This window comes from Balaenoptera musculus, chromosome 13 (genome assembly GCF_009873245.2).
Source record: "Balaenoptera musculus isolate JJ_BM4_2016_0621 chromosome 13, mBalMus1.pri.v3, whole genome shotgun sequence".
NCBI lineage: Eukaryota > Metazoa > Chordata > Mammalia > Artiodactyla > Balaenopteridae > Balaenoptera > Balaenoptera musculus.
Window position 1 is genome coordinate 69,249,290 of NC_045797.1, and position 22,952 is coordinate 69,272,241.

The following is a 22,952-nucleotide window of genomic DNA, read 5'->3' on the forward strand; positions in this document are numbered from 1 at the left end:
TTGCCCCTTCATAACTTCTCAGCTACTTCAATGGTCCTTAGTTCCCGCTCGGTCCGCGTGGTCTCCCCAGTGGCTGGTGGTCAGCTCCTCCGTGTGTCCAGCATCTCCTGTAGGTTGCACTGAATCCTGCTGCTTCTGCCCTGGGCAGTTGAGGCGGTCCCTGTCCTTTATTCCCCTGCTCAGCAGCTGGCCCCTAGCTGTGTTGGGGGAGGGGGCTCCTCTCCAAACCTGAGGCTGGGGAGGCAGAGCCCCAAAGAGGGGAAGTGCCCCCAGCAGCCAGTCTGGGGGTGGGGGGAATAGGAAATCCAGGCTCAACCAAGAGGAGATAGATCTTCACTCCTGGGGTTTCTCATCATCAAAGCAAGAACCGTGGTGGTTCTTTTGGAAGCCACTTGCCAGCCAGGTCATGGGACCTATGCTTGGCTGCAAGTCTAGTGGGATGGGGGGCGGGCAGGCAGTCTGCACAGTGGTGACAGGGTGTGACATGGGGATACAGGGAATCCTGGGCTCCTGGGTGCCTGGAACAGTCACGCTTCTTGGTGGAGCTCGGGGAGGTGGGCGGGGACTGGGGGTTTAGAGCCCTGAGAGCAGGGGGAGAGCAGGGGGCCGCGGGTGCCCCCTGGTTACACAGTAGGAACCTCGGGAGCACTTTGTCTTCAGGCGGAATGCGGGGCCGGACCCTGAACCCTCGGACCATTTACCCAGTGTTGCCGAAACTCGTTGCCCTCCTGCCCGTGTCCTGTCAGAAGCGACTTCACTGCAAAACCCTCAGCCAGGTAGCGCCTCTGTTGTCAGATCGCCCCTCCCTTCCCTCTCAGGCTGCTGCTGGCCTCCTGGGCTCCTGTGCCTCCCTTTTCTTTCTCCTCCCAGCCCCCCTTTCTCTGGTGATTGGCCTGAGCTGGACTGTCCCGCAGCAGCTGCCTGGCCCCTTCCCACAGGGGAGCGGGGGCTTGGTGGGCAGAAGGGTCTCGGCCCCAAGAGGCCACAGCTGCTGGCCTCTTGTCTCCCTCCTCCCAGCCCCGTGCTCATCCCCGGGCCTGCTCCTCGTCGGTCTCCTTTCTAGCCAGGATCAAAGCAGGGTCACCTTTCCTGCAAGAGAAAGGGGAGGTTCCTTCACCTCCCCTTTGCCTCACGTTCACCCCACCCACTCCCTTTGCTCTGTGTTCCCCAGGATCTCTCTGTGGACACCGCTGTGTTTCCAGAGAAGGTGAGCAATGGGATGCTGAGGGGCAGCAGAGACAAGGAGGCCATGGATGTGCCTGAGGAAGGCCCAGCCCACCAGGGGATCAGCCCCACCTTCATCGTTCAGGAGGCCTCACTGTGATCTGGACTCGGGACACTCTGTCCATATTCTGCCAGGCACACCCCCCCTCCCTCACCATAAGCCCCTTGTCTCTCGAAGGCCAAGACCGAATCACTGTGTCTGCCCCAGGCAGAGGGTAGAGCTGTCATATACAGGGTCACGGGGATGGGGTAAGAGCTTTTCTTGACCTTCGCCAATCTATTCTAGGGCAGAGATTCTAAGAATTTTTGGTCTCAGGATCCCTTCACATTCTTAAAAAAGTAGGGCTCTGAAAAGCTTTTGCTTATGTGGGTAATTTCTATTGATATTTACCATATTAGAAATTAAAATAGACTTAAAATATTTATTTAAAAATAACAATTAACCCACTATATGTGAATATAGATACCATTTTTATGAAAAATAATTATTTTCCATATTGGAAAATATTTAGTGAGAAGAGTGGCATTGGTTTACATTTTATTTTTTTTAAGGAATTCCTTTATTTTTATTATTTATTTATTTATTTATTTACTTTTGGCTGTGTTGGGTCTTCGTTTCTGTGCGAGGGCTTTCTCTAGTTGCGGCAAGTGGGGGCCACTCTTCATCGCGGTGCGCGGGCCTCTCACCATCGCGGCCTCTCTTGTTGCGGAGCACAGGCTCCAGATGCGCAGGCTCAGCAGTTGTGGCCCACGGGCCCAGTTGCTCCGCGGCACGTGGGATCTTCCCAGACCAGGGCTCGAACCCGTGTCCCCTGCATTGGCAGGCAGACTCTCCACCACTGCACCACCAGGGAAGCCCTACATTTTTGCAAATATCTTTAATGTCTGTTGTAATCGAGAGCTGGACTCTCCCATCTGCTTCTACATTCCATCTGTTGTTGCAATATCACATGTCATATGGCTTCTGGAAAATTCCATTACACTCATGAGAGAATAGGAGTGAAAAAAAGGCAAATCGCATCTTGTATTATGAAAATAATTTTGGCTACTTAGGGCACTGAATGGGTCTCAGGGACCTCCAGGGTTCCCGGACCACACTTTGCATATCTCCGATCAAGAGCGAAACTTTTCCTGTAAAGGGCCAGAGTTCCTTCACAGGAACTCTGTAAATATTTTGCGCTTTACTGTCTGTCACAGCTATTCGACTCTGCCTTGTATTGGGAAGGTAGCCATGGATCATCTGTAAACAAATAGGTGGGACTCTTTTCCCATAAAAACTTATTTAAAAAATCGGGGGCTGGATTTGGCCCACTGGCTATAGTTTGCCAACCCCTGATCTCGAATACCAAGCTTGCAGGGGCCCTGGGTTTAGGGCTTAGGCCACAAAGGGGAGAGGACAGTGCCATCTGACTCATCCTAGCCAGGCTCCTTCCAGAGGAAGCGAAAGGGAATTTCTCAGACAAGACTAGATTTTTCTATTTCTAATGGCTCTAGTTCTCAATTTAGTGAAATCTGCAGTCTCCACCTTAATACTTAGATATCCTTTGGCCAGCTCTGCTTCTCCCAAAGTGCATCCCCTGTAATTCTGCTGCCCCTCAGAAAGCACACGCATATCCAGCCCCGGAGAAGTTGTCCCGGCCATCAGTGCCTCACCCCCACCTAGAGTGACAGGCACCTGGGGACGGGACAGGCGGTACAAGATGCTCAAGTGGACCAGCCAGCCCTCTCACTCCCGAGCCAGGCCACCTGAGCGTCATTTTGTCATCCAGGCTCCTGTTTCCTTTCGGAGCTTCTTTCCTACATACCCCTGTTCCCAGGGTCTCCCAGTGAGAGGGTATTTTTCTTCCTCTGCTAGAGGAAAAGGGGGTTACTCCTGATTCTGGTTGATCTGTGGGTCGAAGTCTCCAACCTGACATTTCCTCTGGTTATTCCCATTCATCCCCTGGTCCTTTCCTTGGCTCTGCCTGCCCCCTGACAGTCCTTTTGCTTCCTGACCTGACTGTGCTGGGTGCTGTCTGGCTGGAGGAGACGGTCTCTGGACCCCTTGGGGACTGTCCAGAACACTAAGGAAATGCCTGGAAAGATCCCGAGACAGACTTAGAAACTTGTAATGATGGTGCTTGCCCTCCCCCAGCCCCCCACCAGCTGCATCCTTCTTTGGCCCTCCTTGTCTTTTCTACCAGGGTAATGTGGTCCCCCCTCTCCCGAAGGGTCTGGCATTACTAGGCAAAGGCTGGAGTCTGAGCGGGGTGGATGGAGCAAGCTCCCAAACCTGAGTTATCAGGAGAAGCTCCGTGCTGTGGGGGGGCCCCAGTGCACACCCAGAGCCAGCTTTCCCAGCTTCATCCCCGGAGAGAGATTGTGTGCTACCAGCTCACGAGGAAATTCATGTGCTCCTCTTCTGACCACGTTCAAATTCAACAAGGAAGATACTGCTTTTTGGCTTTAAACATAGAACATTCGAGCTGGACTTTTATGGTCTTGCGAAGCACACTGTGCTAGTGCCCACCCACACCTGGTCTCTGCCCTGCCTGGCCCCGTCCAGCTGCCCAGAAGCAGCTCTGCACAAGCTCTCCGGGCTCCTCGGCAGAGACTTGGTAGATTTATGAGTTTGGCCTTGGCCGAGGCCTTCTCGCCATGGCTCCCAGCCACAGTCCAGCTGCTCTCCCACATCTCACGCTGCCGCGGCTGGGACGTTCTGTGTCTGCTTTTCTGCCTCCACACCAGTTTGCTGAGTCACGCCCTCAGCCCCCTTCCCCTGCTGCCCCGGCCAGCCCTGTGGCAGAACGGCAGCTCCTCACACCAGAGCTCAGAGCCCCGGCCCCTCCCAGTCGGCCAGAATCTCATGCGTTCTCATGACGGCAGTGGTGGCGTCTGTCTAAGGCTACCCCTGTTGGGACTCTAGTTGGCCTGGCCCGTGCCTTCCCACTCTGAGGCACTGAAGCTTAACAAAACGATGGTTCCTTCTCTGTCTGGACTTCAGGTACCTGATCTGAAGCCACACCTGATCTGGAAAGTTACTTTCTGTGTGTATAGACACTGAGTTTTCCTCAAGCTGTTTCTACAAGGCCAGAGATAAATTCCATTAAAGCACTATCTGATTTCTGGCACCCCATGGCAGGACTAAGGGAGAGCCTGGGAGGGCAGTGCCTGTGGGGAGGAGCTGGCTGGAGGGAGCTCGTTGTAGACAGATTGTAGAAATGACTCCTGAGCCAGTGGGGCCTTTGGCCAAAATCATACAAGGAACCCTGTGAACCCAGGCCTATCTTGTTTGTCCTGGAGGTTAGGTTTCTAATATAATGGAAGATTGTAATTATTATCCCCTGGAAAAGATATACGTTCTCCTTCTCAGGTCCTTCAAGGATATAACTGAGTCTATCAAAACCTTCAAACGCGAGGGCTTAAGATGCTGCCTGGTTCAGTTAAGGTAGAGCTGCCTCTGGGATAAAATCTCAAACTAGGCAGCTAGGACTACGTACAAGTTTCTCTGGATACTGGAATGTAAGCAATGTAAGCTTTATGGTTTAACCTGTAAATATAGCTCATAGCAAGAGAAGAGTGGAAGGGTGCAGGGCCCAGAGAGGGAGAAAATGTAGTGATGAGGGGCAGCTGGAGACATCATAACGCAGATACCAAATTCCTAAGTTCCTGATGTTGGGTAAGCATCTTGCAGTGCAATAACCAAGTATGTTCCCTTCTTCAGTTTCCTCTCTACCTATGTGACCCCGGCCCAGCTCTGCTCACACTCACAGCTGCCGAGAGCCTGTCTGGCCCCTGGCTTTCCCATCAGCACCTGCAGCTGCTGCCAGCCTCAGCCGCTACCTCTGTACATGTGCAGCAGTGTCTGGCTTCTTGCAATCTCCAGAGGGTCTGTGGGAACCTTAGGGGAGAAAAGCAAGGGACAGTGCCCTAACTCAACTTCCAACTCAGTCATACCCTTTCCTTGCCCGCTTCCCTGTAACTGCCACAAGGGAGCCACTGGGGCGTCACCTGTGGGGGACAAGATGAGGATCTGCTCCCTGGTCCTCCTGAGTACTCTCCGTCACAGAGGTGCCCACTGCTCTGCCTGGTCCGTGTGCTGGAACCTGGGAGTGGAGCCTGAATCAGATCGATGGGTGAGAGGCAGAATGAAGACAGGCAGGGCCTGGCAGAGAATCCAGGTCCCTAAGCTTGAGTCACAGCCCAGGAGAAAAGGGCGACTGTGATGATCACTTGTCACCAGGTGCTGGTGAGAGCGGCCTGGCGAGAAGAAGAGCATCTGCCTCTCCAGAGACTTGGGGCCTGGTCTCTGCCTCCTTTGTTCTTTGGCCCGAGGTGACGACTGTGGTGGAGTCAAGGCCAGAGCACCCCAGGCCTCCGGCGTAGAGACGCGATCGCATCGGCCACTTCTGCAAGACACGGGGAGGGGATGAGGGTCATGCTCACTGGCACAGCCCTCATAGTCCTCGGCACCCCAGACCGGGCCTTCCCTAGCCTCCCTCCCTGAGACCCGTCCCCACGACTGCTCCGATGACAGCGGTCCCAGGCTCACCACCACTCATGGTCTCACAAATTCTCCTGACCACCTGAGCCTGGCTGAGAGGAACAGGAGGAGCCATCTGAGAAAAGCAAGGGCCCCAAGAGGAGCCCCCGATGGTGGGGAGGGAGGCGGGCGGCAGAGCTGGCAGCAGCCAGGGCCTGGGCAGTGGGGAGGGCAGCAGAGTGGGGCAAGGGCAGGCTCCTCCTGACGCTGAACAGTCCTGACCCCTTCTCTTGCCCAGTCCCGGACCCAAGTGCCTGTGGCCCCAGATGTCAGTGCTGCCCACTCCCCCTAAGCAGGGGACCTCCCAGGATTGTCCATCCTTCCAGCAGGAGCGTGGCCAGTCCCAGAAAAGGCCAGGTTGACTTGGCTCTGAGGTCTGCCCTCCTCTTGACAGCCCCCCACTTGGGGGCTGAGGGCCACTGCTCCTGGCTAGCTAACCCACCCCACCCAGCTGCCAGAGTGCTAGACCTTGCTGGGCTCTCATTTATTCATTCTTCAACATATTTATGCATCACCTGCTTCCTGCAAGGGCCTCACCTTGGCCGCCATCTTACAGCTAAGCAAGCAACTGTGCCACCCGGGGACACTGCACCAGGTGCCACCATTGGCATTTCAGAGTTGCCCCTTTCAGTCTCAAATTCTTGCATTTTAGTTGTATTTATATGAAAGAAAAATATCTTAAGTTTCAAGACATTTCAGAACTATGATGTTTAAGGAAGAGAGATGGTGAAAAGTATCCTCCATAGAAATAAAGTTACTGTCCTCAGAGGGCAAAGACGACCCTTTATAACAGCTACACTCACAGTCAGCAACTTACAGTGTGCTCCACCCCACGCCCGGGGCCTGCTTAGTGGCTATGAGCCCCGGGCCTGAACTGCATTCAGCCACTTAACCTTCCTAAGCTTCAGTTTCCTCATCTGTAAAGTAATCTTCATTTGGTTCTTTTTCTATTTTTTTTTTCATTTTCTTTTTTTTAATCCTCATTTGGTTCTTGTGCAGGTTAAAAGATAAAAATGCACTAAAGCATTTAGTCTAGCTCTGGGCATTACTTTAGCCCCCAGATAATGTTAGCTGTTATTGCGATGATGATTATTGTTAATCATACTTTTCCTTCATGATCTCATTTCATACCCCGGAAGCAAAGTCAGACTCATGTTATCTTCCCTTTCCGTATAATAAGACTGAGGTTCAGGAAAGGTAGGTGACAGTTGGGTAAGTGATGCATGCAGGAAGCCCTCCTTCCCCCTTTCCCAGCCCCTGCCACTCCCCCACCCAGCTTGGTAACCAAGAGTTATCTAGAGTGATGCTTTCTTAGAGCTTTGTTCTCCAAAGGGGGATCCCTCCTGAGACAGAAGTCCAGAGGACACCAAGGCACTGTACAGTGGCATGGTGCCCCTTGGAATCTAGGAATCTCCTAGGTGTGGTTTCTTTGCCAGGCCCCAGCCCTGGAAACTACCCCCTTTTGTCCTCTACCACTAAGTGCTCCGGAGTCTTGGGGCCTCTAAGAATTTCCCTCCCCTTGGAGGAACCATATTCTCATGAAGTCATTTCCAGTCATCACTCCCACTGCATCCCATGAGAAACATTATCATTCCAGTCCCAAGAGCCAGCCTCAGCTCTTCTCCCCCTGAGAGAGCAGGAAGCAGCCGGCCCCAGCGTCAGCTCTGCCGAGGGCAGGGGCACTGAGTCCAGTATCCCCCATCCCAAAGCCCCTTCCCCAAGGCCCCGGGCCCGTGACCTACCTTGAGAGGGTGCAAGTAGCGGAGTCCACGCAGGAAGGGTGGCCAGGCGGGGCCAGGCATCTCGTGGCCAAGTGTGCGGGTGAGGTGGGCTATGTAGCTGGTGGCCAGCACCAGCACGTCCAACTTGGACAGCTTGGTGTCGGGCGGCACGGCAGGCAGAGCGGCCTGCAGGGCCAGGAAGGCCTGGCGCAGCGTCCTCACCCGGCTCCGCTCCCGAGCGGCGTTCTCAGGACTGGCTTCACTCTGCACAGAGGACCCCGGGTGAGCGGGTCTGACCGGACGCCATCGCCCCTGGTTGCTAAGAGCATCCTAGGGCAAGGTCTCCTGCCAGGGTAGTAGCATGCCGAACGACAGAGACCCAAGGGCCTCGTCCCCTCTTTGTCTGCTCTCAGCCCGGCCCCGCTTTATGGCAGAGGAAATGGAGAGAAGACCTCATCTGGGCTCAGAACCGAGAGTCCTGTACTCTTTCCCACCCTCCACTGTGCCTCCCCCTGGCCCTTGCTGCATCCACACCTAAGTCTGAACCCTGCTTAACAGGATGCCCTGGGGCCACAGGGAGCACACAGCCCTACCCTGCTCTGTAGGGCTGACCCTAGGCCCAGCCAGGTCCTGAGACGTAGAGGCAACTGTGGTAAAGAGGAAAGGACACCAAAGCGTGCTGGCCCTGTCGCTGACTGCTGCTCTGGGACCTTGGGAAACATATCACTTCTCCGGGCCTCAGTTTCCTTGAGAGAAGTGAGTTGGGCCAGCTCTCTGAGCCACGCTCTGGTTAAGACCGGCTCTGACTTCCCTAACCACCCAAGCATGGAGCCTTGGAGCGGAAGTTGGCCAATGTCCCCGCTCTTGGGCAGGGCAGTAACCATGAGTGAGGCTCTGCCATCAGAGGGGACTTCGCAGCCCCTCCCATGCCTGCCTCTCCCAGCTACCTCTTCAGGGCCCGGCTTTCTTACCCGGCCACGAGCCAGGCTCCTGGCCCTGGCCCCTCGAGGGCTTGGGGCAGCTCTGCTCCATCTTTGGTTGCTCCAGCTGGTCTCTTCCCACAGGTCCTGCCCTGTCCTGCTCAGGCGGCTCCTCTTCCTGTCAGTGCCTGCTAGCAACCTCGGTGTGGCCTTGGCCGGGCTCTTCCCTACTCCTGGCATGGCCAGTGCCCCTCTGGACTCTCTCTGAGACATGCCACACCCCTGAGGTATGATGCTGCAGCCCCCAGGACAGGAACACAGGGCCTGAGGAAGCCCTTGGGCTCACACTAGCGGGGCAGGCTGGTCATCCAGCCAGCAACGTCTATATCTGAGGAAGCTAGCGCCAACTCAGTCCTGCTCCGCTCCTTGCTCTGGGAAAACCGCCCACCGGCACAGCCCCCGCGAAAAGCCTCCTGACTGCCTCCCAACCGGCTGAGGGGCGGGGGTGCTGGATGCGGGGAGTGGCCAGGCCCTGGGAGGAGGCCCCTGCTGTAGAGGGCAGGAGGATGGTGGGAAGGGAGCTCCCTTCCCGGATCCCTGCCTGACCCTGACTGTGGTCCTGGGATAGACCTGCAGCTTCAGCTTTGGGGCTCAAGTCCATGGAAGGGCCCTGAACTCCCTTCCCTGTGCCAGAAGCCTGGCTGTGCACATCCCTGAAAGGACCTTTCCTCCCCTTGCCAGTGAAAATGACCTTCCAGTCAGAGGGCGCTACTCCCCATACCCCAAACATGCCTCTTATTTCCACCTCAGTGCTTTTACTTTTACCTCTTTGTCCCCCTGGAATACCTCCCTCTAGCTCTGCCAGGGGAAACTCTGCCCATCCTTTGGGTTATGTCCAAAGGATTTGTGAGGATTTCTTCCAACCCCACAGAACCCAGAGACCACGTCTCCCTGTTTTGTTTTGTTTTTTTTTCTCCCTGTTTTATTGGTACCCCATTCTATACACAACTACACCCTGGCTAGCTTCCTAACAGTTCAGTGTTCTAGATCAGTACATGCCAAGCACTGTGCTAAGTACTTTACATGTATTATCTTATTTCTCAGATCAACGTCTTAAGAAAAAAAGACTCTTACATCGTCATTTTACAGATGGGAACACTGAGGTATCAGGAGGTGAAATAACTTGCCCAGTGCCAAACATCTAGTAAGTGATGGCGGTGGATGAGAGCCCAGGCACACAGTGAGACTTGGAAGGCTGCTCCTTACCTTACACCGTTCTGCCTTGGGTGGGTTACTCACATGTCTGTTCCCCTGCTAGGTGCGAGGTCTTTGAAGGCAAGGACCAGGATGTTTGCTGAGCTGCCATCAGATCCTCCATTCAGCTAGTTAGGAGGAGGCAGGCTGAAGGAATAGCAAGCCTGCCACAGTCGGCCCTGCCTGCCCTCAGGTTACCACCCCTGCCTGCAGCAGAGTCATTGCACGTCCCTTATCCTCCAATCTTGAACTCCAGAGGAGACAAAATAAGTAAAGGGAAAGTGCAGAGAGGACAGAGGAACAAAGGTGGATATACAGAGACAGACATTCAGCCAACCAGAGAGAAAGGAAAACAGAAGAGAAGTAAAATTCACTTGAATGTCCATCGATAAGGAAGTGATTAAATAGATTTTGCTATATCCATTCTGTGGAATGATATGCAGTAATAAGAAGAAGCAGACATCTGTATAGTGACATGGGAAAACTCTCCAAGATGCACAGTGAAGTGAAAAAACCTAGTTGTAGATCACTATGTATAATAAGATCCCAGCCAGGATTTTAAAAGAAAACATCAAAAAACAAAAGCTATAAGTATAAAGGTTTAGGGACTTCCCTGGCGGACTCCCTTCTGCCAGTCCTCCCTTCCAGTTTAGGACTCTGCCACTGACTGCAGGGGCACAGGTTTGATCCCTGGCTGGGGAACTAAAATCCCGCATGCCTCATGACGTGGCCAAAAAAAAAAAAAAAAAAAAAAAAAAAAAGTTTAAAGGTTTTTGTGCTTATGTGAATATATAGAAAGGAGACTGAAAAGATGCACACTGAGTTACTTTTTTTTTTTTTTTAACTCCAGATGCAGAGAATTCGGTGCACACTGTCATTTTTGGTCCACGCAGGGCCTCTTGTTAGCCTTCCTCTCTCCCTCCCTCCCTCCCTCCCTCCCTTCCATCTGTTCCCTTTAATCCTATTCCCTATCATAGGCAACCATTCCAAACTGTTTAATGTATATTCTTTCGTTTAATGTATACTTTTTGTGGCGTTTTTAAACTATGTACACAAATTCTTTGACACTCCTCCCTTCAAAAGGTGGAGCATACCAGATGGCTTCACAGGCAAATTCTATCAAAGATTTAGAGAAGAGCTAACACCTGTCCTTCTCAAACTCTTCCAAAATATAGCAGAGGGAGGAACACTCTCAAACTCATTCTACGAGGCCACCATCACCCTGATACCCAAACCAGACAAAGATGTCACAAAGAAAGAAAACTACAGGCCAATATCACTGATGAACACAGATGCAAAAATCCTCAACAAAATACTAGCAAACAGAATCCAACAACACATTAAAAGGATCATACACCATGATCAAGTGGGGTTTATCCCAGGAATGCAAGGATTCTTTCAATATACGCAAATCAATCAATGTGATAAACCATATTCACAAACTGAAGGAGAAAAACCATATGATCATCTCAATAGATGCGGAAAAAGCTTTCGACAAAATTCAACACCCATTTATGATAAAAACCCTCCAGAAAGTAGGCACAGAGGGAACTTACCTCGACATAATAAAGGCCATATATGACAAACCCACAGCCAACATTGTTCTCAATGGTGAAAAACTGAAACCATTTTCTCTAAGATCAGGAACAAGACAAGGTTGTCCACTCTCACCACTATTATTCAACATGGTTTTGGAAGTTTTAGCCACAGCAATCAGAGAAGAAAAAGAAATAAAAGGAATCCAAATCGGAAAAGAAGTAGTAAAGCTGTCACTGTTTGCAGATGACATGATACTATACATAGAGAATCCTAAAGATGCCACCAGAAAACTACTAGAGCTAATCAATGAATTTGGTAAAGTAGCAGGATACAAAATTAATGCACAGAAATCTCTTGCATTCCTATAGACTAATGATGAAAAATCTGAAAGAGAAATTAAGGAAACACTCCCGCTTACCATTGCAACAAAAAGAATAAAATACCTAGGAATGAACCTACTTAAGGAGACAAAAGACCTGTATGCAGAAAACTATACACAGATGAAAGAAATTAAAGATGATACAAACAGATGGAGAGATATACCATGCTCTTGGATTGGAAGAATCAACATTGTGAAAATGACTGTGTTACCCAAAGCAATCTACAGATTCAATGCAATCCCTATCAAACTACCAATGGCATTTTTCACAGAACTAGAACAAAAAAAATTCACAATTTGTATGGAAACACAAAAGACCCCGAATAGCCAAAGCAGTCTTGAGGGAAAAAAAACGGAGCTGGAGGAATCAGGCTCCCAGACTTCAGACTATACTATAAAGCTACAGTAGTCAAGACAGGATGGTACTGGCACAAAAACAGAAATATAGATCAATGGAACAGGATAGAAAGCCCAGAGATAAACCCACACATGTATGGTCACCTTATTTTTGATAAGGAGGCAAGAATATACAATGGAGAAAAAGACAGTCTCTTCAATAAGTGGTGCTGGGAAAACTGGACAGCTACATGTAAAAGAATGAAATTAGAACACTCCATAACACCATACACAAAAATAAACTCAAAATGGATTAAAGACCTAAATGTGAGTCCAGACACTATAAAACTCTTAGAGGAAAACATAGGCAGAACACTCTATGACATAAATCACAGCAAGATCCTTTTTGACCCACCTCTTAGAGAAATGAAAATAAAAGCAAAAATAAACAAATGGGACCTAATGAAATTTAAAAGCTTTTGCACAGCAAAGGAAACCATAAACAAGATGAAAAGACAACCCTCAGAATGGGAGAAAATATTTGCAAATGAAGCAACTGACAAAGGATTAATCTCCAAAACTTACAAGCAGCTCAATATCAAAAAAACAAACAACCCAATCCAAAAATGGGCAGAAGACCTAAATAGACATTTCTCCAAAGAAGATATACAGATTGCCAACAAACACATGAAGGGATGCTCAACATCACTAATCATTAGAGAAATGTAAATCAAAATTACAATGAGGTATCACCTCACACCAGTCAGAACGGCCATCATCAAAAAATTTACAAACAACAAATGCTGGAGAGGGTGTGGAGAAAAGGGAACACTCTTGCACTGTTGGTGGGAATGTAAATTGATACAGCCACTATGGAGAACAGTATGGAGGTTCCTTAAAAAGCTACAAATAGAACTACCATACGACCCAGCAATCCCACTACTGGGCATATACCCTAAGAAAATCATAATTCAAAAAGAGTCATGTACCACAATGTTCATTGCAGCTCTATTTACAATAGCCAGGACATGGAAGCAACCTAAGTGTCCACCGACAGATGAATGGATAAAGAAGATGTGGCACATATATACAATGGCATATTACTCAGCCATAAAAAGAAACGAAATTGAGTCATTTGTAGTGAGGTGGATGGACCTAGAGTCTGTCATGCAGAATGAAGTAAGTCAGAAAGAGAAAAACAAATACAGTATGCTAACACATATATATGGAATCTAAAAAAAAAAAAAAAAAGAAAAAAATGGTTCTGAAGAACCTAGGGGTAGGACAGGAATAAAGACGCAGATGTAGAGAATGGACTTGAAGACACGGGGAGGGGGAAGGGTAAGCTGGGACAAAGTGAGAGAGTGGCATGGACACATATACACTACCAAATGTAAAATAGATAGCTAGTGGGAAGCAGCCACATAGCACAGGGAGATCAGCTCGGTGCTTTGTGACCACCTTGATGGGTGGGATAGGGAGGATGGGAGGGAAACGCAAGAGGGAGGAGATATTGGGATGTATGTACATGTATAGCTGATTCACTTTGTTATAAAGCAGAAACTAACACACCATTGTAAAGCAATTATACCCCAATAAAAATTAAAAAAAAAAAAAAAAAGGGGGAGCATAATCCTCCTCCCCGTGAGTGTGGGCTGGACCTAGGGACTTGCTTCTAACAGGTAGCATGTGGCAGAAGTGTCAGCGCGTTACCTGAGAAACTAGGTTATAAAAGACACTGCAGCTTCCTCCTTGCTCTCTCTGGGATCTCTCCCTCTGGGGGAAGCCAGCTGTTAAGTCATGAAGATACTCAAGTAGCCCTGAGGAGAGGCCCAAGTGGTGAGGAACTCAAGTTTATCAACCACACCAGCACTAACTAGCAACCATGTGTGTATGTGTACCACCTCAAAAATAGACCTTCCAGCACCAGTTCAGCCTTTAGATGACTGCAGTCCTGACCAACAGTTTGCGTGCAACCCATGAGAGGCCCTGAGGCAGAGTCACCCAGCTAAGCTGCTCTAACCTGTAGAATTCCTGACCCACAGAAGCCGTGTGAGATAATACATGCTGATCGCTGTTTAAGTTTGGGGGTAATCTGGTAAGCAGCCGTAGATAACTAATGCAATGCGTGTCGTTGAACCATGTGCGTTGTTGCATGAATGGATTTAAAAATCACTAAAATGATAATGCATTTATATTGCAAATATATAATACAATACTACTTATGTCTCAGATCACATTGTTACTTCTTCCATTCCATCCTATGTTTTTAAGTCCTTTGCTTCTAATTTGCTGCAGGGTACTCCACAGTGTGCACCCATCACATTTTGACCACCCAGAGCCCCAGGGATGGACATCCAGATTGTTTCCAACTCCTTATCGCCCCAAACAATGCTGTCACGAATACCATCGCATATCTCCTTATGGATTCATGTCAGATTTTTAAAAACACATGTCCAGGAGCAGAATGCTGGGTACTCCCAGAGTGCCATCCAGAATGGCCACAGTGTCTGCACGTCCAGCGGCACTGCATGTGCCCTGGAGCCCCACATCTTCACCGCTACCTAGTATTAACCAGATTCCTAGTTTTACGGTTGATTAGCTATAAAGGGCCATCTTATTTGTAAGGGCTGTTTTAAATTGTCCTTATCTGACAACTGATGAATTCGAGCATCCTTTGTGTATGGAGCTTGGTAGAGATTCTGTTTTGTTTTCTCCATATTGGGAGACTGTTTTCCCAACATCACCTATGAAACAGTGCCTCCTCTCCCTGTTTTGTTGCAGCTCCCACTTTACCACATACTAAGTTCCCGTATTTATATATAGGTCAATTTCTGAGCTCTCTGCTCTGTTCTACTGATCTTTTTGTCTTTGTTTGAGCCAACATCACACTGCTTTATTATTATGACTTTGTAGCATGTCTTAATACTTGGTGAGATAAAACTCTTCTCTTAATGCTTATTTTTTCCAAGGTTGACTTAGTTATATCTGGACCCTTATTTTTCTATATAGATTTTAGAGAAAGTTTGCTGAGTTTCTAAAAAATTCAACTGAAATTCTGATTGGGATTTCATTGAATCCAGGGGTTAATTTGGGGAGGATTGCCATCTTTATACTTTGAAGTCAATCCTTCCAAAAACATGAAATATCTCTCATTTTATTTCAAACATCTTCTATATCCTTTATTAATTTTGTAGTTTACTCCACAAATGTCTGTGTATTCTTTTTTTCTTTAATTTTATTGATGTATTGATTCAATAACAATTGATTCATTGTTGAGTTACAATGTTGTGTTAGTTTGGGTTGTACAGCAAAGTGATTCAGTTATACATATATATGTATATATCTATTCTTTTTCAGATTCTTTTCCATTATAAGTTATTACAAGATATTGAATATAGTTCCCTGTGCTATACAGTAGGTCCTTGTTGTTTATCTATTTACATGTAGCAGTGTGTATTTGTTATTCCCAGACTCCTAATTTATCTCTCCCTCCTTTTTCTGCTCTGGTACTTAAGATTGTTTTCTATGTCTGTGAATCAATTTCTGTTTTGTAAATAAGTTCATTTGTATCATTTTTTAGATTCCACATATAAGTGATATCATGTGATATTTGTCTTTCTCTGTCTGACTTACTTCACTTAGTATGATCATCTGTGTATTCTTGCTTAAGTGAAATAGTTTTGTTCAACTAAGTAGTTCATAGTTTTTGTTGCTCTTGAGAATGCTCTTATTCTTATTATATTTTCTAGCTGATTATGGCTGCTATACAGAAATATTATTACATTTTAAAAGTTTATCCTGAATCCAGCAACCTTGCTGAGCTCTCTTATTGGTCTTAATACTCTGTTGATTCCATTGGTTTTTCTAAGCAGATAAAATAATGACAATTCTATCTCTTCCTTTCCAATCTTTACACTTGTTTTTTCATCATTCCTTAGAGGATCGACTAGTGCTTCCAGTACTGTTAACCAGAAATTGTGATAGTGGGACTTTTCTGGTGGTGCAGTGGTTAAGAATCTGCCTGCCGATGCAGGGGACACGGGTTTGACCCCTGGTCAGGGAAGATCTCACATGCTGCAGAGCAACTAAGCCCGTGAGCCACAACTACTGAGCCTGTGTGCCACAACTACTGAACCCCACGCGCCTAGAGCCCTTGCTCCACAACAAGAGAAGCCACCACAATGAGAAGCCCGCGCACCACAACGAAGAGTAGCCCCTGCTCACCGCAACGAGAGAAAGCCTGCGTGCAGCAAGGAAGACCCAACACAGCCAAAAATAAAAAAGAAATAAATTTAAAAAAAAATAGTGATAGGGGCTTCCCTGGTGGCACAGTGGTTGAGAATCTGCCTGCCAATGCAGGGGACACGGGTTCGAGCCCTGGTCTGGGAAGATCCCACATGCCGCGGAGCGACTAGGCCCGTGAGCCACAATTACTGAGCCTGCGCGTCTGGAGCCTGTGCTCCGCAGCAAGAGAGGCCGCGATAGTGAGAGGCCCGCGCACCACGATGAAGAGTGGTCCCCGCTTGCCACAACTGGAGAAAGCCCTCGCACAGAAACAAAGACCCAACACAGCCAAAAATGAATAAATAAATTTATTAAAAAAAAAAAATAGTGATAGTGGACACCCTTTTCTTCTCCTAATCTTAAATAGAATGTATCTATATTTCTTCATTAAGCGTAATATTTGCTGTAGGTTTTTGACATATGACCTTTACCAAGTTAAGGAAGTACTCCCTATTCCTTGTTTGCTAAGAGGTTTTTAAAATCATCAGTAAGTGTAGGTCTTTATCAAAACCTTTTTCTGCATAATCATGAGTTAATCGTGATTTTTCTCCCTCAGCTTATTAATATGCTAAATTATGTCATTAGATTTTCTGATGATAAATTTTCCTTGAGTTCCTGTGAAAAAATCCCACTTGAATGTGATTCATTTTTTTAAAATATACTGTCTGACTCATTTAGTAAATACATTACTTAGAATTTTTACAACTACTTCATAAGTGAAATGAGATTATAATTTTCTTTTCTTTAATTATCATTATTTGGATTCAGAGTCAAGGTTACACTAAACTCATACAATGCAACCTCATACAACCTCACTCTTTTTCTATTTTCATTTTTTTAACTTTAAAAATTGAGATATAGTTGATTTATAATATACTATTGTTTATAATATAATAATATATTATAAATACCTATAATATTTAAATTAATATTTATATTAAATATAAATAATTTAATAATTTATAATATAAATTATTCACATGTACAACATAGTGATTTAAAATTTTTATAGCTTATACTCCATTTATAGTTATTATAAAATATTGGCTGTATTTCTTTTTCTATTTTCTAAAACAACTTTTTATATAAGATGTAAATTAACTTTTCCTTGAAAGTCTGGTAAAACTTACTTGTAAAACCACTGGGGGGCTTCCCTGGTGGCACAGTGGTTGAGAATCTGCCTGCCAATGCAGGGCACACGGGTTCGAGCCCTGGTCTGGGAAGATCCCACATGCCGCGGAGCAACTGGACCCGTGAGCCACAGCTACTGAGCCTGCGCGTCTGGAGCCTGTGCTCCGCAACAAGAGAGGTCGCAACAGAGAGAGGCCTGCGCACCGCGATGAAGAGTGGCCCCCGCTCGCCGCAACTAGAGAAAGCCCTCGCACAGAAACAAAGACCCAACACAGCCATAAATAAATAAATAAATAAATAAAATTAAAAAAAAAAAAAAAAAAAAGCAAAATGCCCCTAGGAGAGAGAAGACCGCTAAGAGCTCAAGGTCTTAGTGCTCAAACTTCTTAAAAAAAAAAAAAAAAAAACCACTGGGCCTGGGTGTTTTCTTTGGTAAAGAGGTGAAGAAATTTTAACTTTCATCTCAATTTTAGTTTCTTATTGATTGGTTTAAGTTCCTTATTTCTTCTTATAAATATCTGGTATTTTATATTTTTCTATGAATTTATCCATTTCATCTAGGAATTCCAACACTTTACTGTACAGAATGCTCTTAGAAATAGGTCATTAAGGAAACGAGAAAAACCAAAAATCCTATATAGCAAGAATTTTCTTTCAAAAATCTGGGCAGTTCTCTTGGAAGAGAACAGTGCAGAGCTCTGAGAATGGCCAGGCAGTTCACCTGTCTAAGAGCAACATTTGGCTCAGAAAATGGGCAAGGCCTTGGGCCTCTGGGAAAACCCAAATTTCAAATGACTCCAACAGGCCGACCATTCTGTGGCAGGACTCGCAAGATGAGACTGACAAGAAACATCTCCAAGCTCTGCCTGAGACAGCCACACCTTCTAAGTGGCATAAGAACTTTGCCTTGTACTTGAACTTTTCTGCTGTTGAAACTCAGAATCATAAGAAACTATTGTGGCAATCCTCTTTGGGGTCAAAGATCATTCTAATCTTGACAGACTTGTTCACCATGCCCTCAGGACAGAAGAATGGCATTTGGATGGAAAGAGCAAAAACTGCATACTTTTCAGACATAACAGAACTGTTTTTTGTTATTCCCATATACATGTAGCTACTCCGAAGTTATCAGACGCCAACTTCAAGTGATGAGCTAAGAGTCAATAGGGGCTTCCATCCCAAGACCCTCAGACCAGTTTTGAAAAGTCACCCACAGAAAACACCACCCTGAGGGGACAAATTGCGCATTCCAGAGTTTCTTGCATTCTAACCATCTGTGAGATGAGGAGTGGCTCATAGAATGAGTGGCAAGTATTTTTAGGCTTTCAGTTCAATATCGTCTTTCTCAGAATGCGTTCAGTTTTTGTTAAGGTAGGCCTCTCCTGAAGCTTCCATTCAGAGCCCATCTGAAATGTAATCAGGTCAATGCCAAAGCCAGACTTCTAGGGGAACCCATGAAAGCCCTTGCCAGATGGTAAATGGGTATGATGTCTTTCCTTCTGTAGGAACTTACCTATCAGGGCAGGAGGGCAATCTGGCTCCAACTTTTCTGAGCCAGGACACAGAGTAGGAAGGAAGAAAAAGATAAATCCACACTTGCAGCCACGTGGAAAGAGATCTTCTTGTGCCCAAGTGCATTCCCAGAGTTAGCTGACCTGGACACCCTCAGGGAGCTCCTCTACCTACATGCTCAGTCCTCAGGAGTGCAAAGTCATGGCCAGTTTAACCTGGGACTTCTCGGACTTTTACCTCAGGGTGGCATCTCAGCAGGGATGCTAGAGTAGAAAGGAAAACTTACACAGTGAAAGACAGTGTCCACAAAGCCCCAAGTGGTGAACCCAGACAGGGTAAGACTGATGTACAGGGGTGGTACTTCCCAGGCCAAAGGGTACAGGGGCCATTTCTAGTGCTCTAACATCTTGCACAAGTTTCCTACCAGGCAGCAGAGCAGGCAGACTGGGCCTCAGCAAGCTTATCTTGAAGGCAGCTACGGTTCTGAGTGCTGAGACTCATCTACAGGGCACAGCAAAGGTTCATGCTGTGCCTGGCTATCTCTGCTGCTATGGAACCACCTGCATGCATGTGTGTGGACAGCCATGTGAAGTACAACTTTGTCCCAGTCTTGGGCTTCATCCCCGGCAGCCAGGCCATGGATATAGCAGGGCAGGTTCTGCCACATTGGTCCAAGTGGGCTTCATGGAGAACACAGGCAGCAGATGGGTGAAGGCAGAGCTTCTGTCATGCGTTCCCTTTTGAAGTTGGTCCGGGACATCTATTTCTTGAGTAGGACATAGGTAGGGTCCCAGGAACTGGTCTAACTAATGGAAGTTGGGCCTCGTGGCTCCTGGGCCTCCAGTACTAATGACAAATTCTCTTCCTCCTGGGTTTTTTTCAGCGCACCATCAGCCCCCACTATTTCAGGTGAAAGGAGAAGCCCCTGCATGGTTCCACGGGTATTGGCTCTGTCCACAGAGATGTGGAGAGGAAGTGGATGTAGGGTAGGATCATCTTCAACCTAGAACTTGAGCTCCATCTCCCTGGAACAATGACCTCTTGGATACTGTTTGAGGTCCATTTGAAAAAAGAAGTACTTGGTAAGCTCAGGATCCATCTGAGTGACCATGGGGCCAGTGGGAGGGGACAAGAAGAGCAGGCTTCTCCCTGTCCTTTTGGAACAGTCACTCATACTTCTCGTTTCTCCTAGTGCCTCAAGTGCTATAGGAAAGCCCTGGAAGTGTCACTACTTCCAGCCCCAGATGGAAGCCCCCTTTTATTATTTTTCAATCTCCATTATGTCTCTAGATATTTTCCCCTTTTTTGTTCTGTATTTTATTTGCACCCACCTGTTTTTTTGTCCTTGATCAGTGCTGCCAGAAATATGCCTAGATTATCAGCCTTTGTTTTTTTTAATATTCTGCGTCTTTAAAAATTATTTATTTATTAAAAATTATGATAAAAATGTACCATTTTAAAGTATACAGTTCAGTGGCATTAAGTATATTCACACTGTTGTGCAAACATCACTGCCATCCATCCACAGAACATTTTTCATATTGCAAAACCAAAATTCCATACTTGTTAAACAATATCTCCCTATTTCCCCTACCCCAGCACCCCTGAACTTTCTGTCTCTAAGAATTTGGCTATTCTAAGTACCTCATATGAGTAGAATAATACAGTATTTGTCATTTTTGTGAAACAATATTCCATTGTATGTATTTATCACATTTGGTTTATCCATTCATCAGTCGATTGGTTATTTGGGTAATTTCCACCTTTGGGCTACCGTGAATAATGCTGCTATGAACATTAGTTGTACAAATATCTCTCTGAGGTCCTGCTTTTGATTTTTTCGGGTATATACCCAGAAGTGAATTTGCTGGATCATACGATAATTCTATTTTTAATTTTTCAAGGAACTGCCATACTGTTTTTCATAGTAACTACACCACTTCACATTACGACCAGCAGTGCACAAGAGTTCCAATTTCTCCACATCCTCTGCAACAGTTATCGTTTTCTGTCTTGTTTTTGTTTTATAATTGCCATCCTAATGAGTGTGAATCCCTATTCTTTTAAAGTCTCCATTTCACTCATTTTTAGCCTTATCATTTTTATTTTCTTCCTTCTCATTTCTTCAATTTTGCCCTAATGTTCATTTTCCAACTTCTGGAGAAGAAAGCTGGGTTGTGTGATTTGCTAAATGATAAGAGGAACAACAGAACAAGAAGACTTAATCATTATAAACATATTTTTGCACCTAATAACACAGCCTCAAAAATCCATCAACCAACAACTAACAGAAATGCGAGAAGAAATATATAAATCAACAATTAATAGTTGGTTTTAACACACCTCTTTCAGAAACTGATAGATTAAACAGTGATACATAAGCAGAGATACTGAATTATAATTAATAAACTCAAATATTAGATACATACAAAAATAGAAGACAAACAGTGGACATCCCTGGAGAGAGTAAAAATAGGAAGAGTGTCAAGGCCAACTTTTAAATTTTACTCTGTATACGTATGTATTGTTAGGATTTTGTATAATGGAATTTATTTGTGCATTATTTGTAGACTTCAAAGAACAAGAAGAGTTAAAAGGCAAAAAAGCAATAGTGGTTCAACTGGCTGGCTCACATTTTTCCACCACAACACTCTGTCAAAACCTTGATGAAATCAATATACATGGGGATTATTATAATTCCTTTGAAAACTCATTTACAAAGTAGGAAATAAGAGTAATATGGGAAATTTTATGTGGTAAGTACTTAAGGACTATATTTAGATACAAACAAGCACTTGAGGATAAGGCAAATTGCACTGCTGAACTGCAAAAGCAACTCACAGTTGGTCAGAACACAGGTGTGCACATTTCAATTCCCATCTAGCAAGTCTCCATAGTAGCTAGTTTGAGAGAATGTGTCCATCAACTTTGGAAGAGTAAGAAAAGAAGAGTCACAGAGACAAATCTGATAATACTCATCCCAGCATTGGTCAGAAAAGATAGAGCTTTGCCCAACAGACTTGAGTATTTCTATTGAGATGCATGAAACTAACCTCTTAGCTTCGTGCTACCAGGCAATCAATTTATTAGTTTGCCCAACTTTCCTTGTTCTGAAACCATGCATCAAGCATTTCTGACCCCCAGGCAGTTCTGTCTATATGATTTGAGAATATTGGTGATGTTGAAAGCAGTAAGTCAATCTCTGCAACTATGATTTCTCATGGTAAATCAATTTTGTGGATTCTGATTACATTTTGACTCCCCAAATAGACTATATAGAGAGAATATGCTAATTATTTCCTGTCCATGTGAGCTATTTATTTTTAAAAATTTATTTTTATTTATATATATATATATTTAAATATTTATTTATTTGGCTGCATCGGGTCTTAGTTGCTGCACGCAGGCTTTTTGTTGCAGTGCGCAGGCTTCTCTCTAGTCGTGGCATGCAGACTCTCTAGCTGTGGTGCACGGGCTCTCTAGTTGCAGTGCGCGGGCTCAGTAGTTGTGGTGCACGGGCTTAGTTGCCCTGCGGCATGTGGGATCTTAGTTCCCCGACCAGGGATGGAACCCAAGTCCCCTGCATTGGAAGGCGGATTCTTAACCACTGGACCACCAGGGAAGTCCCTAGGGTAAATTTATAAATTGGCATTCTGGCACTTACCTCAGGCTGTGTGTTTTAGTTGGCATGGTCAAGAGCACACTTCTTATCCTAGAAAGTGAAAGGTTAGATATAACTGCCTTCCCTGATGACACGATATATGTGCCACTTCCGGACGGCTGTATGTTCTCTACAAGTTGTTTTACTTGAACCCACTCTGGCCATTGTGATCATCCATTTCCTTTCTAAGAGCTTATATACATTCTGTCAATAATGCAGTTTAAAATTTTCCTGGCAAGCAACTAGAAACTGACTGATTTGAGATTCTAGAATTTATTGTTTCTCCCTTTTTGAATATTTACCTATCTCTGTTTTCTGACACCTCTCTCATAATCATGATTTCTCCAAGAATACTCAGGTAGTTCTGTAAGCAGCCCCTTCCTTCCACTTCCTACCATGCAATAATGTAGGGCCCAAACAGAAAAGAAAGGAAAAGAAAAAGCAAAGTGCAAAGGTCAAATTCTCT

The 22,952-nt window shown here is 46.0% G+C and overlaps 2 protein-coding genes across 2 annotated transcripts; one reads left to right on the plus strand and one right to left on the minus strand.

Annotated features, from left to right (window-relative positions):
- The first annotated feature begins 574 nt into the window (after positions 1–574).
- LOC118906182 (sodium-dependent multivitamin transporter-like) lies at positions 575–1,330 on the plus strand. The gene is made up of 2 exons (XM_036873561.1): positions 575–776; positions 1,172–1,330. Exons 1-2 carry the CDS (start codon positions 666–668, stop codon positions 1,322–1,324), a joined length of 264 nt encoding a protein of 87 aa, XP_036729456.1. The 5' UTR covers positions 575–665; the 3' UTR covers positions 1,325–1,330.
- Positions 1,331–5,432: 4,102 nt separating this feature from the next.
- On the minus strand, positions 5,433–8,660 carry TCF23 (transcription factor 23). Its single transcript, XM_036873560.1, has 3 exons — positions 8,439–8,660; positions 7,489–7,731; positions 5,433–5,612 (listed from the first exon to the last, which is right to left on the minus strand). The coding sequence occupies exons 1-3, from the start codon at positions 8,658–8,660 to the stop codon at positions 5,433–5,435; spliced, it is 645 nt and encodes a 214-aa protein (XP_036729455.1).
- Between the last annotated feature and the right edge of the window lie 14,292 nt (positions 8,661–22,952).